Source organism: Paecilomyces variotii (assembly GCF_004022145.1).
Source record: "Paecilomyces variotii strain CBS 101075 chromosome Unknown C8Q69scaffold_14, whole genome shotgun sequence".
Lineage (NCBI taxonomy): Eukaryota > Fungi > Ascomycota > Eurotiomycetes > Eurotiales > Thermoascaceae > Paecilomyces > Paecilomyces variotii.
In genome coordinates this window covers 328,332-342,348 of record NW_021167153.1, presented here as the reverse complement: position 1 = coordinate 342,348, position 14,017 = coordinate 328,332, and the positions used below count along the sequence as shown (strand labels likewise).

At 45.3% G+C, this 14,017-nt stretch overlaps 5 protein-coding genes across 5 annotated transcripts; 3 read left to right on the top strand and 2 right to left on the bottom strand.

The window, feature by feature from the left end:
- Positions 1-756: 756 nt before the first annotated feature.
- C8Q69DRAFT_104397 (hypothetical protein) lies at positions 757-2,292 on the bottom strand. Its single transcript, XM_028625052.1, has 4 exons — positions 1,911-2,292; positions 1,724-1,840; positions 1,102-1,673; positions 757-1,044 (listed from the first exon to the last, which is right to left on the bottom strand). Exons 1-4 carry the CDS (start codon positions 2,085-2,087, stop codon positions 825-827), a joined length of 1,086 nt encoding a protein of 361 aa, XP_028481788.1. The 5' UTR covers positions 2,088-2,292; the 3' UTR covers positions 757-824.
- Positions 2,293-2,406: 114 nt separating this feature from the next.
- Positions 2,407-4,081, bottom strand: C8Q69DRAFT_104382 (hypothetical protein). The gene is made up of 6 exons (XM_028625051.1): positions 4,080-4,081; positions 3,849-4,015; positions 3,666-3,787; positions 3,306-3,538; positions 2,811-3,212; positions 2,407-2,751 (listed from the first exon to the last, which is right to left on the bottom strand). The coding sequence occupies exons 2-6, from the start codon at positions 3,882-3,884 to the stop codon at positions 2,642-2,644; spliced, it is 903 nt and encodes a 300-aa protein (XP_028481787.1). The 5' UTR covers positions 3,885-4,015; positions 4,080-4,081; the 3' UTR covers positions 2,407-2,641.
- A 687-nt stretch (positions 4,082-4,768) lies between these two features.
- On the top strand, positions 4,769-6,277 carry C8Q69DRAFT_104362 (kinase-like domain-containing protein). The gene is made up of 2 exons (XM_028625050.1): positions 4,769-5,153; positions 5,229-6,277. The coding sequence occupies exon 2, from the start codon at positions 5,268-5,270 to the stop codon at positions 6,135-6,137; it is 870 nt and encodes a 289-aa protein (XP_028481786.1). The 5' UTR covers positions 4,769-5,153; positions 5,229-5,267; the 3' UTR covers positions 6,138-6,277.
- Positions 6,278-8,693: 2,416 nt separating this feature from the next.
- On the top strand, positions 8,694-10,280 carry C8Q69DRAFT_510265 (hypothetical protein; the record flags this gene model as incomplete). Its single annotated transcript, XM_028633173.1, has 2 exons — positions 8,694-8,937; positions 8,989-10,280. The coding sequence occupies 2 exons, from the start codon at positions 8,694-8,696 to the stop codon at positions 10,278-10,280; spliced, it is 1,536 nt and encodes a 511-aa protein (XP_028481785.1).
- A 672-nt stretch (positions 10,281-10,952) lies between these two features.
- Positions 10,953-13,183, top strand: C8Q69DRAFT_104313 (putative serine/threonine-protein kinase). The gene is made up of 6 exons (XM_028625049.1): positions 10,953-11,122; positions 11,208-11,545; positions 11,624-11,964; positions 12,024-12,373; positions 12,455-12,695; positions 12,749-13,183. Exons 2-6 carry the CDS (start codon positions 11,283-11,285, stop codon positions 12,928-12,930), a joined length of 1,377 nt encoding a protein of 458 aa, XP_028481784.1. The 5' UTR covers positions 10,953-11,122; positions 11,208-11,282; the 3' UTR covers positions 12,931-13,183.
- Positions 13,184-14,017: the final 834 nt, after the last annotated feature.

Sequence of the window (14,017 nt, the reverse complement as noted above, 5' to 3'; positions counted from 1 at the left end):
ATCCTCCTCTTCATTCACCTTTCATTAGGACTTTTGAGTCTCGGGTCCATGCATACTGCTGTTGAGATCCACGGGTGAAAGCATCAATACACCAGCAAATACTATCTGCATCACCATCCATGCGCGAAACCACCGATGCAGCTATGCCAGATATAAACGACGGAAGATCGTCGACGTGTGGCAACAACTTTCAGGGAAGACTTTTCCAAGGTTGGACAGGCAGTGTCACTTTGAATTCGCCCGAGACTCCAAGGGAAAGACTCAGATTTGGAGACTGGCTTCTGACTCAATACGCAAATGTCAAAGTGCGAATTTGGGCGGAGTAAATTTTGCAGCATTTCGATTAAACCTTCTCATTAAGCCAGTGTGAGAACTACCTGTGGCAACGTTCGGGACGCTGAAACGGACTCCGCTGTTGGTTATGAAACGCCAGCAACACGGTAACACCGACAATCTAGCAGCATCATTGCCACATTACGACTATCTATATAAAGAAAGAAAAGGAGAAAAAGAATACAAAATAAAAAAAAATAAAAAAACATACAACAGCAGGGATTCGCTAGTAGTCACCCACCCAACTACTAACCTGCCGGCGTGTGGCTTCTCTGCAGTCAATAGGGCCCTGGGTGCCGCCCGGGTAAGTAACGGGCAAGAGCCGCTTTACGGTCGCGCAACTGGGGTAAGTTAGAGTAAGTGCGCGAGCGATAGCGGGTAAGACGCGACACATAGTCGCGCGACCTTAGGGGCCAAAACTTTAGTGTTTATAGTATGTTCCCCATGGTATGAATCGAGTAGCTAATTGCTATCCGAAGAAAAGGTATATTTCATCCTCCACAACGTGCCCTACTCGCTTCGCGTGTGTCTCTTAGATTCCGAATGTCATACTCTGAAGCCCTCCCTTCCGCCTCCATGGCCAAGTAACCTGGCGCATATAGCTCAATATCCTTCTCCCACTGATCACGCTCAGTGTAAAAGAACTTCGTCATTTGATTATTATCTTTCGCTTTTTGAATAATGTCTAGAATTGGTAGATCCATATCCATCCTGAGTGAAAGTCGTAAGCGCCAAATACTGCGTTTTCGAAAGTAGGATTGCACTTACGGCTGATTCTGATATTGTTCGCGTCCACCGATATTTTCTTCCTCCATACGCTCGACTGTGAATCCAAGCTCGGAATAATTCACAAGATCCGTTAAAAAGTACGGTCGTCGTGGGATGATATGGTCGATATGGCCTGTTGATTTATATTCTACAACGAAGAATCGGCCTGTCTCAAGAGAAGCTTGATCGATGATGAAATATGGACCGTAATTGGTTTCGAGGATAAGATGCCCCGTAACAGACATTGATATAGCTTTGAAGTCAGCCGTTTCGACAACCGCCCACATAGGGAAGTCGGAAATAGTGAAGTCGTTAGCATCCGGGAATGTAGCAGGGTTTGGTTTCACCATTGTGGGAAGGATTTCGCCGTTTGGTTCTGGATGCCAATTCTGTCCATCAAGTCGGTAACAAAGGATCAAGAACTTGACAAAGCGCGCACGCTTGAGTGGCGTATCTACAGGATTTATGCAGACCCAAGAGCTATAATCCTGCCGCGTGTCTTCAAGGCGTTCTAAAGCTGAAGATGGATAATCTATCGCTGATTTCCTGGGGTGCGCGCGGTTATGAAAAGACTGTCAATTAGTGCTGGATTCCTGTGCAAGATAAGACAGATATTACGAACATCACGAAATGACTGATCTGCTGAGGCCCACTTCTCGACCAAAGAACGTCTTTGACGGAGTTCGTACTCTTCGTCTTCATCTGAGCTACCTGCTGCCTCGCGAGACAGCCATTGTTCCTATATGAAATGGAGGATTAAGTAAGAATTCGGATTTCTTTTATTTTCCAAACATAAACATGACACATACCTCGACAAATAACAGCCAACCTTTTGATTCTTCAATGGTCTCCTCAGGAGTAGGAAAATCCCAATTCCCATTATCTTTCTCTTGCTCAGTAAGTTGTTTCGTCGGGTGATACTGAACGGAGGCAGGGATTCCTCCCGGCCAATATCGAATTGGCCTTGTATGATTTGAAGTCGCCATCCTCGGGTGTCTGGAAATATGACTTAGTATGGAGATTGGAGGGATCTAAGGTCTTTATGAGTCGCTGTTTTGTTGGTATCATGGAATCTGCCTTACATTTTTTTCATCTTCTGCGGTACAACTGTGGAGACATTTGCCACCACTCGCCCGCTATTAATTAGTGGTTATTCCGCAGTACCGTACTAGTAATTTAGAGTTAAAGGGAAAAGAGCGCATATTCTCTATCATTTTTTGCTTTGCAGGCGTATTGCCATCTTAACAGTAATGTTGTTACAGTGGTTAATTAATTATTGTTCTGTAGCCTCTTAGTTAAAAAACTCGTAAATTTAATAAAATTCTGATTATTACTTGCTATCTTCAACCTTGCTTTGAAGATCGAATCGAGTAATTATTTATGTACACGAAAGTAGAATTCATCTATAGGGACTCGTGCTAACCCTTTTTCTCTTCTGCTTTGGTATTTCACAAATAGAATGCGTCGGATCAAGCACAACAATGGACGACGACAGTAATCAAGGACCAGTTGTCCTTTCACTCATCATAGGTTATCACAACTACAGTAGCTTCGTGAGATCACGCTGACCTGTTCGGATAATGCGCGGTCTAAGTACAATTGCCATAGTTGATGTCACAATTTGAGCCACAATAGTCGCTGGTGGAACCGCTGTGAATACATGAGTATCGCATGGTACACGAAGAGGAAGCGGGGATGGGAAAAAATACCAATAACCATATATGCTACAACAGTCCCCGAAGGTTGACCCTTTGCAAGTATATCCATAAGTCTCTGCGCATGTACCATCCGGAGAAACTGTAATTGCTGCAGTTGATGTAGCTGAAGCTGATGGCAATGTCGCAGAAGCACCAGCCGAAGCCGTAGATGATGAACTATACGAACTGCAGTCCCCATACTCCGGATCACAATTAGAACCGCAGTAGTCACTACCAGAACCACTGTATATTGGTAATTAGAATCTGAATCTTGACTATAGAACGTGGTGAAGATGGGAATACTATACCAATAACCGTAAATACTACAACAGTCGCCGAAAGATGACCCTTTACAGGTGTATCCGTAGGACTCTCCGCACGTGCCATCCGGGGAAATTCTGATACCTGTAGTACCTGATGCCGTGGATGTTGACGACATTGCAGAAGAAGCACTTATTACGACTGTAGTAGTCGGACCTGCACCATTTGATGGAGGGGTAGTAATACTTATATTGAAAGGTATAGTGGGCAACGGTTGACTCAGATTGAGTAAACAGACCCTCTGGTATTCTGAGTACCACTGAGAGTCTTGGACCACACTCTCTGGGATATCGCCGTTGGTGATATTGTAATATTTCAAAGCTTGTGAACAGAGCGTATAGTTATGAGCAAAGGAGACGGCTGTTGAGTTATAGACGAATGTACTCGTAGTAACAGGGGTAAGGGTGGGGAAAAAATGACTGCTTGGTTAATAAATTGAACATACATCATTAGCCAACCTCTCAAAAAAGAAAAAAAAAGGGAAAAAAAGAGAAAGAGAGAGAGAGAGAGAGAGAAGAAGAAGAAGAAGAAGAAGAGTGATCTTACGTTGTTGATCGGTTCGCTGTTAGTGTAGCGTTGAGGTTAATTGTAGTCGGGAGTGCACTGTAGCCTGAGGATGACACAGAATACCCAGAATATGTTTTAATGTTGCCGACTGGTTGGACACACTAAAATAGATATATTAGATTTATATCTTGAAGCATCTTGCAATATTCCCCGACGACTTACATAACTGTTTCCCAACCATAGGTCTGTGCAATTCATATCTAACTGCGGGTTGAGAAACTCGAAATCCGTGAGTAATATATCGAACTCATTTGTAATGCTGTCACAGGTATCACCACTCTAAACCTTATACCAATGTCCACATTTCGTATTGGAGGTCGTAACAGCATCTATTGGGACAGGCCTGTAAGCAATTAGTCCTCGAATCCTCTTTAGGTCGTATGTAGTACTTACGCCGCGACACTTGCAGGCATCAATGGAAAAGAATCTGGGATTTCTGTCATTCCAGGAGGGCTTTATTGCGTCAGTAGAGCTCATATAAATACAGGATTTACTGACCTGAGACATATGTATTGTCCTTCCAAAGCGCCTAGGTTAGAGCAAGCGGAATTGATGTTAGGATTCCAGGAGCGGAATGTTGGAAGCTCAACCTGTAGCTATAATTATGTGGAAGTCACGTGCAATATTGGAAGTATCGGGGGATTCTGTCTATATTAGTTATATGAGGATAAGAGAGTTAGAAGGGTGCCTGGCCTATTTAATACATCTATTATGGGGGTTGTTCCACCGATAAGGCGAGCTCGGCCGCTCTAAGTGAGCCCTCTTGCCCTGTTGGGTGAGTGTCTTGCCCTATCGCGTGAGTCTCTCACCTCCAGAGGTGAGAGTTATCGAGCACTCACCCATCTCACCTGCACTTACCCTAGGAGACTTCTTATCGTCACTTCAGAAACTTTAAAGACATAAAGGGCGTCTCAACAATTAACTGTGCGGAATATATGGCTTAAGTACGGCTGAGCGGACGGGAAGCCCTGTTTTCCACACCCTATAGTCGTATGTGCTAGAAATTACTTCAATTGGCCTCATATACTAACTAGATGTTATTTTCATTTTGAATTTGCCCGAGGGTTAAGATCTCCAAGGACAAGACTCAAATTTGGAGAATGGCTTGTGACTCAGTTGCGCAAATATTGAATGTGCGGAGGATCTGGGCGCGGAATACCTAATCTTAGCAGTGTTTAATCGTCCAACCTAAGAGCATGTTTACCCATTCTCACGAGCAACACGGTAGAACCGACAATCTCGGGCTTGCTAGCACTATCATTGCCACATTACGACTATATCAAAAAATGATAAAGAGAAAGAGTAGGTACACAGGTCACTTTGCCTCTTCCGCCACGTCAAGCGACGCTAAAAACGAGGCGAGCCTGGCGGGGTCATCTGCAACCATGATCGGCCCCAGTCAACTTTGCTCTCAATAATTTCAACTGATACAGTTGGCAATTGCAATCATGTCTCGCGCCCCGGAAAGTGTGTTGGCCTATTTCAATAAGGTAGAAACTGTATTTCCCTTCACAAAGCTCCTATCTAACAGCAGAATTCTAGAATCCTGGTCGATCAATCCTTGGATATCTAAAGGAGATTATGGCCGAGCCATCAAATGTTGTCTTCACAAGTTCACTGCGTGGACAGGATAACTTCATTGTTCCAGTCGATCAACTCGAATCAGCAATAGATCTCGCCCCAAATCGAATGAGCGGGAATGCTATCTGGCAGATATCCCAATCTACGATTTTGAAAGTTGGCTGGACGGTGAAAATGAGTGAAGCGGAGGCACTAATCCTTCTGGCTACGAAAACAAACATCCCGGTGCCTAAAGTATTCAGCGCATATACGATTGGGGATATAGGTTTCATTCTGATGAGCAAGGTGGAGGGCGAACCACTTGGCTCATCTTGGGATAATATGTCGCACGAAGAGCGCCAATCGATTGCACGCCAACTTAACTCCTACGTTCTAGAATGGCGCAAACTGGGCGCTCCTTTCCTAGGCTCGGTGGATGGTGGGCCTTGTGAGGATATCATCTTCAAACATCCTTGGGACTATACTTCTCTAAAGCGATATGGACCTTTTCAATCGCTAGAAGAGTATAAACTTGGTGTTATTGAAGCACTTCGTTTATCAAGGCCAGATGGAGTCTGGGGTCAAACAGAGGAAGAACTGAAGGAGAAGATTCTATCTTATGACAATCAGCGCTCTGCTGATATAGGAGTTATGACTCACGGCGACCTGCATACAGATAACATTATTATTCAGAATGGGCTGGTCAGTGGAATAGTAGACTGGGGCGAGGCTGGGTACAGTCTTCCAGAGAGGGAATACTTTGCCGCTAAGCGGATTGCTATGGAAGAAAGTTGGATTGAAATAATCCCCTGTTTTATTCCCGCTTTCCCGGAAGAGTACAAATTGTGGGATGAGATTGATCGGTCGATGAGAGTGTACTCTCCTGTATAATATCTATTTGTCATTCAAAGATTCCCAGTCCCTACCCACCTCTCCCTTGATGGCCACTGATTGCTTTCCCACCCTCGATTTCCAGGTTTGTGTTGTACCATCAGGGACCAATTCTTCTACTTCCAATGAAACGAGCGCATCTACTACCCAGTCTTGGCAGTCTTTTGTTCCACCATTTGGTGGCTTCTCGCTCGAGAGTATCGAAGTCACCTTAATCCGCTGTGCATTATCGAGTAGCGCAACCTTGCACAATCCCCACGCGTTCTGGGAGCGTAGGCCATGTCCGGATCGATTCTCGAATATAAACCGGTTGGCAGGAACATCGATCACTCTAACGTGGAGGAGATCTCCATAGAGATTCGGTGGTTGATGGATTACGAATCCCCAGTGGGCGCGCTCGGAGCTCCCCGGACCAAATATCGAAACGGAAAGTTGATAGGTCTTGTTCATGTTTGAAGAATTGAGTAGTTCGTTTGAGGCTCGTTTTCAATGTGTCTGCAACCAAGAAATGAGAACGGACCTAGGGAAATTAATATTAAAAACATGATTTTTACTGAGAGAAACCAACCTTCTATGCAAATGGCGTGCACGTAATTTTTCAGAAGATGAAGCGACGACTGTCCCCTTCTTTTTCAACGAAGTGGATGGCATATATTTATACTACTTGACGAGCAGTAGCTTGCTTTTCGGCCAGGACTATCCTTTAGCATGTAGGGGACCATTCTGCCAATGATAGCAGCTACCTGGGCGTGTTGTTTAGGTGTGCAATGTATGCACACTTTGGAGTGCCACCCTTGTAGCTCCCAAACTCCTGCATTTTGATCCAAGCTATTGAGAGGTATTCAGGGATTGTCAAGATGGCCCGTTTCACGCTTTATTATTGCGCATAACTTGACTGGCTGTGAAGAGATAACCAATATAGCTTTTGGAACAGAGGGCGACTAGACTACAGTACAGCGCTTAGGGGAGATGGGGCATCACAGGCATATTGGAACATCACCCAAGTTCTATTGGCAGCTATGACTTGGGAGTTGAGTTGCCCCCCCGTTAGGTGTTCAGCTAGAGAGTCAACAGCAAATGTACGTTGCTATTTCGATATTATCCGCTTAGTTCAGCGCTTAGGTGTGAAACTCCTATAATAATTTGGATAAAGCCGATGCCATCACAGGGCCTTGGATTAAGTTTCATAAGCTAAAAAGATCGCTAGTAAGCAGATGTAGCATTATTCTTTCCTATCAGAAATCCATGCAAGAGATATTATATCTCAGCTTGCGCTTAGCCAAATACATTAATTCTTGCTGCTCAGATTATGATTTCTATTAGATGGCCTCTCTGAGTGTGTGATAATCAGACATTTTGGGTGAGTGGAGAACTTGAAAGAGCCCTGTGAGTCTAACTTACAGATTCCGTCGTTCTCGGTCGAATCCGCCTTTATCAGAATAATAGGCGTCAGGACGAGTAAGTATGGGCTCGTTTCAGACCACAAGCTTCTTGGGTCCAATTATAAATCGGGTGCATTATCTGCATCAGGTCATATCCTGGTCTTCGTAACCCTACAATTCAGTTTGATTGTGATAACCACTTGATTACTTAAGTAGGCGCTTATATACGAGCGATTATTAGCCAGAACTAGATTTGTGGCTGCCGCCGAGGAGTCGGCGTGTCGCTCTTATTATTATAGCCCACTTATCTATTGGTTTACCGAGCACAGACAGAGTGTGAACAGCGTCAAGGATTTGTGAGCCAGCGAAGATCATTATTGGCTGAACTTTCACGCTGTTATTATTAGTTAGACGAGAATAATTGCTGATTAACAGCCTATTATTAGTTAGCTGTCTTGGGCATCTAAAAATATAAAGACCTATTATTGTTGATAAGCTTTAGGCAGGATATTCCTTAAAGTATTGGATAATGTTATGTGCTACCTCTGTTTATATTATAGTCCGAATTCACAGCATTGTCCTTAATATTTATCGCTGGGGTAAGTATGTTAACCGGGTAGCTAAACGAAGTTGGCAATATCGATCCTGAAACTGACCAGAAGACTAATTAATACAATGACCCTATTGAGGTACTAGGACAAGTAGTAACAGTCCAACCTATAGATATTATTAATGTGTTATCTGAGATATTCATCGCCGCGAAAGGCTTTGGTCTACTAACCTGTCGAGATACTACGACGGTTGAGGAATGGATAGACGAAATTTAGTGATGAGAGATAGTGCAATTACCACGGTGGTAGAGCTTATATTACCAGGGAGCATGTCGTTAGCATCCCATGAGTCTCAATTTCGGCAGCCTGGTCAACGTGACGTCCTTCTGCCTGCCCCAGGTCGCGCCTTCACCTCTGACGCTTTTACCGCCAAGTTAACCTTTATCTCTCAAAACCAAGCTCACTCATCTCTCAAGGCCAAGCTCACTCATCTTTCAAAACTAAGCTCAGATAATACCAAGAGGAGGACTTCTTATTCACGTCACGGAAAGTCGGGGTAGTGGCCGTTCATCTCTCGGGCTCCAGTGTTTCCTCGTCTGTCCAAGACTCCAAAATACCTAGCCATGACAGGTCCAGCAGATATCGAGGAGGGGCTTATTGTCACCCCCCGCGCGTGCAAATCAGAGAAGTCACCTGGGAGTAGTAAGAGAAAGGTCACCCCGTCGTCAGAGTTGTCGTCCCCTAGCAAAAGCTTCATTTTATCTCCTCGTGGCGCTTTCCCTTCAGAGAGGACGGTCCTCCGTCTGGGTGACTCGCCCCTCTTCGAGCCATCGAAGCGTCTTTTCCCATCAGGCGAAGCTTTGATCAGTAAGTTTTCATCAAATTTACCTTTTAAATCATCTACTTATTGTGTCTTAGACGAAAGATCTCCGCTTAAGACGACGCATGCCCACCCTGAGTCGCCAGAGTCGTCGTTACCGGAAATCCAAATTCCCCCGTCTCGCCACCTCATTCTTCCATTCAATCTCCGGCAGAATCGTAAAGCCTTCGCTACCAAGGATTCTGGGCTACTACTCCACCTCTTTCCAGACACAAAAGCGGTGAATTTTGATGGCTATTTCTTAGTGTTTTGGCTCGGTACTTTACCACCGAAGCCCTGGCCAGTTACTATTGCCGGTGTCCAGCCTTACTTCACAATTGATCCGAATGATGATGGCCCAATTCCGCCAATAAAACGCCCGAGCAAATCACGCCTTCGCGTGTCCGCTGAAATCAACGCTGTCAACCTTCCACCCACTAGGATTGACGATGCATTTGAGCTGGTGTTTGACTTTTTCGCAAAATCTGAAACTTCGATTACGGAAGTTCAGTACTGGAACAATTTCTTCGTTATTGTTCTAGAGAATGAGGACACCGATCTGGCTGAAGTTCCTTCTGCCATAGGACGCTGTAATTGTTTCTACCTGTTCGAGAAGGAGATGGGACGTCCAAAGCTGAACGAATTTCCGGCCCGCCGGATCCGTGACCCGACTGGCGATGTCGTCGACGATAGCGAGTATGATATATTGCGTCCTGGTGTCATGTTGAGCTCTGCAAGACATGATACCACTCACGTTGAGTATCGTACCACCTCCGGCGTCCTGGTTGAAGATTGTCTAGGCGAGAGGTATATGACTGTCGCCTCCCATGGTTTCCCAAATGGCGATAAAGTCTTCCATCCGTGCAGCACGGGAAAAGAAGTCGGACAGATTATCATGGAAATTTCGCATACGGACGTCGCCCTCGTCAAACTGCACGACAAGGTCCATTTTGTCAATGAAACTTTCGAGAGTCCACTTGACGGAGCAACACCTACCCAGTTGAAGGAATTCATCCCGGCTGACGAGACACAGATCGGCTCGAAAATCTACATGAACAGCCCTCTCCTTGGTTACTCGGAAGGCACTTGCGGTCCGCATTCGCGGATACGCGTTCCGAGCGATGACCCTTACGAACCAAAGTTTGTATGGGTCAAGGCTCGGTGGCTATATATGGGTCAAGGGTCTGTTGACTACCTGGAGGACGGCATTTGCGGATCCGTTATCTGGAATGACGACGGAAATGTTATCGGATTCTTCCGTTATGCAGCGAGGTCAGGGCACTACCTGGACTGGTGTTTCACTGTCGCATCTGATAATGTCATCGAACGCGGTTATAAGATTGCAGGATAGCTGGGTCCTGTAGAGATGAACTCCGTGGAAATGGACAGGAATTCGGTGATTTTGCTCAGGGTTTTGCGCTAGGGAAAAGGGTGCTCCTACAGTGCTTTGAATAGATGATAGATTAGCTAAGAATACACAGCCGCTATAATTGTCTCTACTTGTTCGAGAAGGAGATGGGACACCCAAAACTGAAAGACAAGAGGGTTTCGTGAAGAGCGCAGCAATGGGCAAAGGCAGCTCCTGAAAAGTTGGGCACATATAGCACTCATTTGATGTCACGAGAGGAAGCGTCCATAACATTGATCATAGAGGGCGGCTACTTGACTGCTTGTACAATACTTAGGAGACATGCGTGGTTCTCATGGCATCTGTTCCCCGGGCCTTCCCAGTTTACTTCAAGTGCGTAGTCGCGCCTGGGTCGCAGCGGCAAAACATCAAGTATTGATGTTGGAGGATTGTTTTGAAGTCTCAACAGCATGCTTAATTAAATCACTTTCAAGGATGTTTGGAGCTCAACTTAAGCTGGGCTAAGTACCTCCCATACTACTACTACTACTACTACTACTACTACTCATAGAAGGGAACACCATAGTAAGATTGGTATATTTCTATATACGGTTAGCTTGGCCGGCCAAGACCGACCCCCGATGTTCCCATAACAAGTGCAACATTGGTCCAGGCATAATATGTCGCATCTTGTTCTTTTCTTTCCTTCGCCTTTGGACTTTTAATAGAGTTTATTTTACCTCTATATAACATTCCTTCCGGCGTTGAGTACATTTCTTTGTCCGGCGTCCCCCCAACGCACCACCTCTAGATCCGTTTCGTTCTGCATCCTTACCCCTGGACTTGTGAGTAACCACACCGGGTATCATCATTTGGGTCCCAATTCACTGTCAATCTGTAGATTAGCTTTAATGCTAACTTTGAGTTCAGCTTTTCTGCAATCTCCCTGGCACTCAACCATTCCCAGAGCATTCCAATAGCATTCCATAACGCTCGGATGGAGTGATGTTACCTCATCGGTGGCTGACCTTGATATCGCGACGTACTGTGTATTCCTTTGCCAGAAAGTCTCTCTGGCAATTGCGGCGTACATCTGAGCCTCCAATTCCTCAGCAGGAACCTGTCGACGAGGAGCTCTGTCCAGGCTACAATTCGGCAAGTTTTTACCCAGCAAATCCTGGGGAAGTACTGGCAGAGAGGTTTCAACTACTTGTCAAAATCGGCTGGGGATCGCAATCTACCGTATGGCTCGCCCGAGACATTTCAAGGTAGCTACCCACGTCCGCATATGTGCTTTCATGCTTCATTCAACTACAGAGAAACTGACCATGGTCCACCCAATTAAGACTTAAATGGCAATCTGAGCGAACAGTGGTTCTCAAAATAATCGACAGTAACAATGCCAATGATGCTCGACATGAGAAGGAGATTGAAAGCCATATCAAACAGCAAAATCCAGAGCACCGTGGCCGCGTGATTCTACGAACATGTCTAGATGACGTCGAAGTAACTGGTCCAGAAGGGAAGCACATGTGCCTCGTGTACGAACCGATGAGAGAGCCTCTGTGGATGTTCCAAAGGCGTTTCGTTGATCGCAAGATTCCCTTGCCCATTGCGAAGGTCTACATCTACTTCTGCCTTGTTGGTCTTGATTATCTTCACTCAGAATGCAAAGTTGTTCACAGCGGTAAGTGCTTTTCGCAATTTGACTCTGCCTCAAATATAAATACCTTATCTCCCTTTCAGATCTGAAGCTAGATAACATCCTCATGAGCTTTGAAAACGAAAACGTCCTTACCAACTTCATAATACAACAACAACAAATGCAATACAAGATTGATAGCAAGAGTGGTCGAACTATCTACCGCTGCCATAATGATTTCGGCGCTCTTGACGGGCGAGATATCAAGAATATGATTCCCAAAATAGCCGATTTCGGGCTCGCAACAAGGCTCGACAAGCCACATACTCGAGATGGGATGGTAGGAAAGCAACTTGGTGTTTATCCTATCCAACCAGACCCCTACCGCGCTCCAGAGGTAATCCTTGGCTGTGGTTGGGATTTCAAGGCAGATATATGGAATTTTGGTGTGTTGGTCAGTCCCCTGCGACTGTCTATTTCCCTATTGGTTACAACCGCTGGCTTGGCCTTGATACTAACAAGCCTGTTCGGCAAGTTGTGGAATATCCTTGGGAGCAAGGAGTTGTTCCAACAGGTACATAATGCAGACGGCACATACGACGCAAAGTCACACCTCGCAGAAATGATTGCTCTACTTGGCCCGCCCCCCAAGGTATTGCTTGCGAAATCAAAGACTATGTCAGAGCAAAAGTGGCCCCAGCCTGTTGCAAACGACACTGGCAAACTCTGCAACAGTGCTCGGGAATTCTTTGACGGCCCTTTTTTTGATGCAGAAGGTAAGTTGGCCAACCATTTCATATGTAAATACCTGATGTACTGACTATTTTAGATGAATTCCGCTATACTGGATTGATCCCGTCCCGAAGCTTAGAGGATACTACTTCATTCCTCGAACAGAAAGATCAAGAGGCATTTTTATCTTTTGTTCGACAAATGCTCAACTGGGTCCCGGAGAAGAGGGGAACAGCTCGTGAACTCATGGATCATCCGTTTCTCAAACTTGGGGGTTGATCAACTACGCAGCTCACTTCGAATAATGAACATGGTATTTGCCATTACCTACGATGCGGTCGGCTCCAATCGAGAGCACGTTTGAAAAGTAACTTCGAAGACCCTCCTCGATGGTCCAAGCCAGCATATATATCCAGTTTTATACTTTAAAGGAACTGCTCGGCTAAACAGATGAGCTAATAGGTATTTTAAAATTAAAGATCGAATTCAAATGGGGAATTGGAGCTGCTGAGCTGAGCTGACGAGCTGACGATGTGTTTCGGGCCCGACATCGTTAAGCGACTGGGATAAATGCGTCTAAGTAACCCGTCGTTCGCGCACTCACCCTAACTCAGAGCCTCGTCGTGCCACCCGAGAAACACCACAGAGAAGCTCCGTTGAGATTGAATGCCGCCAGAAGGTGGTGGGTGCCATGCGGGCGAGCTAAGTAGAGGTTACAGTTAACTCTACGCCATACTAAGATAGCAGTGCGTGTGACGGCGCCATATAATCCATATAATCCATGTATGGTAATATCACTACACTGGAATGCTGGTCTAGTTCTCAGATCTCAGATATTACATAGAGGGGTTGAGATAAGAGTAAATATGCCCTCAACACTTGCATCTCGCGTGCGATCGTCGGGACGCACTCTTACATGCACAAGAGGAAAGTACACATTTTGACATACGGAAAGCGAGAATTTTAGTATAACAGTTGCGCAGAGTTAAGAGTACTTGATAAGTTTATGAGGAAGTAACCGAAGAAAGAAAACGCCAATAACCTATACATTTACTAGCTGAAACTCCGGAACAACCTTCTCATTCTTGCAATTAAGAATCTGAACGCGAGAGTAATTATCTGTGAACACAACTCTCCACAACTTTTGCTGCTTTGGATCTGGAGCAGAGCATTAACATTGATCGTCAATGGAATCATAATGAGAAGGAAGTATCTTACAAATCGTACGAGGGTAAGTGTGTCTGCAATCGAGTATCAGCCAATCTTTGAGCTTGTCGTTCTGTATCCACGGATAATAGGTCCCATTCGGATCGAATCGGTCGCAGTGTTGTCCTATTCGATCTCCGTCCTTTAGCAATTCAAATCC

Coding starts and splice junctions, on each gene's coding strand:
- C8Q69DRAFT_104397 (XM_028625052.1), bottom strand. CDS start 2,087: ATGGCGACTTCAAATCATACAAGGCCAATTCGATATTGGCCGGGAGGA. Junction 1,841..1,910: donor GTTGGCTGTTATTTGTCGAG/GTATGTGTCATG, acceptor CATTTCATATAG/GAACAATGGCTGTCTCGCGA. Junction 1,045..1,101: donor GAACAATATCAGAATCAGCC/GTAAGTGCAATC, acceptor ACTTTCACTCAG/GATGGATATGGATCTACCAA.
- C8Q69DRAFT_104382 (XM_028625051.1), bottom strand. CDS start 3,884: ATGAATTGCACAGACCTATGGTTGGGAAACAGTTAT. Junction 3,539..3,665: donor ACAGCGAACCGATCAACAAC/GTAAGATCACTC, acceptor TTAACCAAGCAG/TCATTTTTTCCCCACCCTTA. Junction 3,213..3,305: donor CACTATACCTTTCAATATAA/GTATTACTACCC, acceptor CCACGGCATCAG/GTACTACAGGTATCAGAATT.
- C8Q69DRAFT_104362 (XM_028625050.1), top strand. CDS start 5,268: ATGGCCGAGCCATCAAATGTTGTCTTCACAAGTTCACTGCGTGGACAG.
- C8Q69DRAFT_104313 (XM_028625049.1), top strand. CDS start 11,283: ATGTTACCTCATCGGTGGCTGACCTTGATATCGCGACGTACTGTGTAT. Junction 11,546..11,623: donor CTCGCCCGAGACATTTCAAG/GTAGCTACCCAC, acceptor CACCCAATTAAG/ACTTAAATGGCAATCTGAGC. Junction 12,696..12,748: donor CCCTTTTTTTGATGCAGAAG/GTAAGTTGGCCA, acceptor TGACTATTTTAG/ATGAATTCCGCTATACTGGA.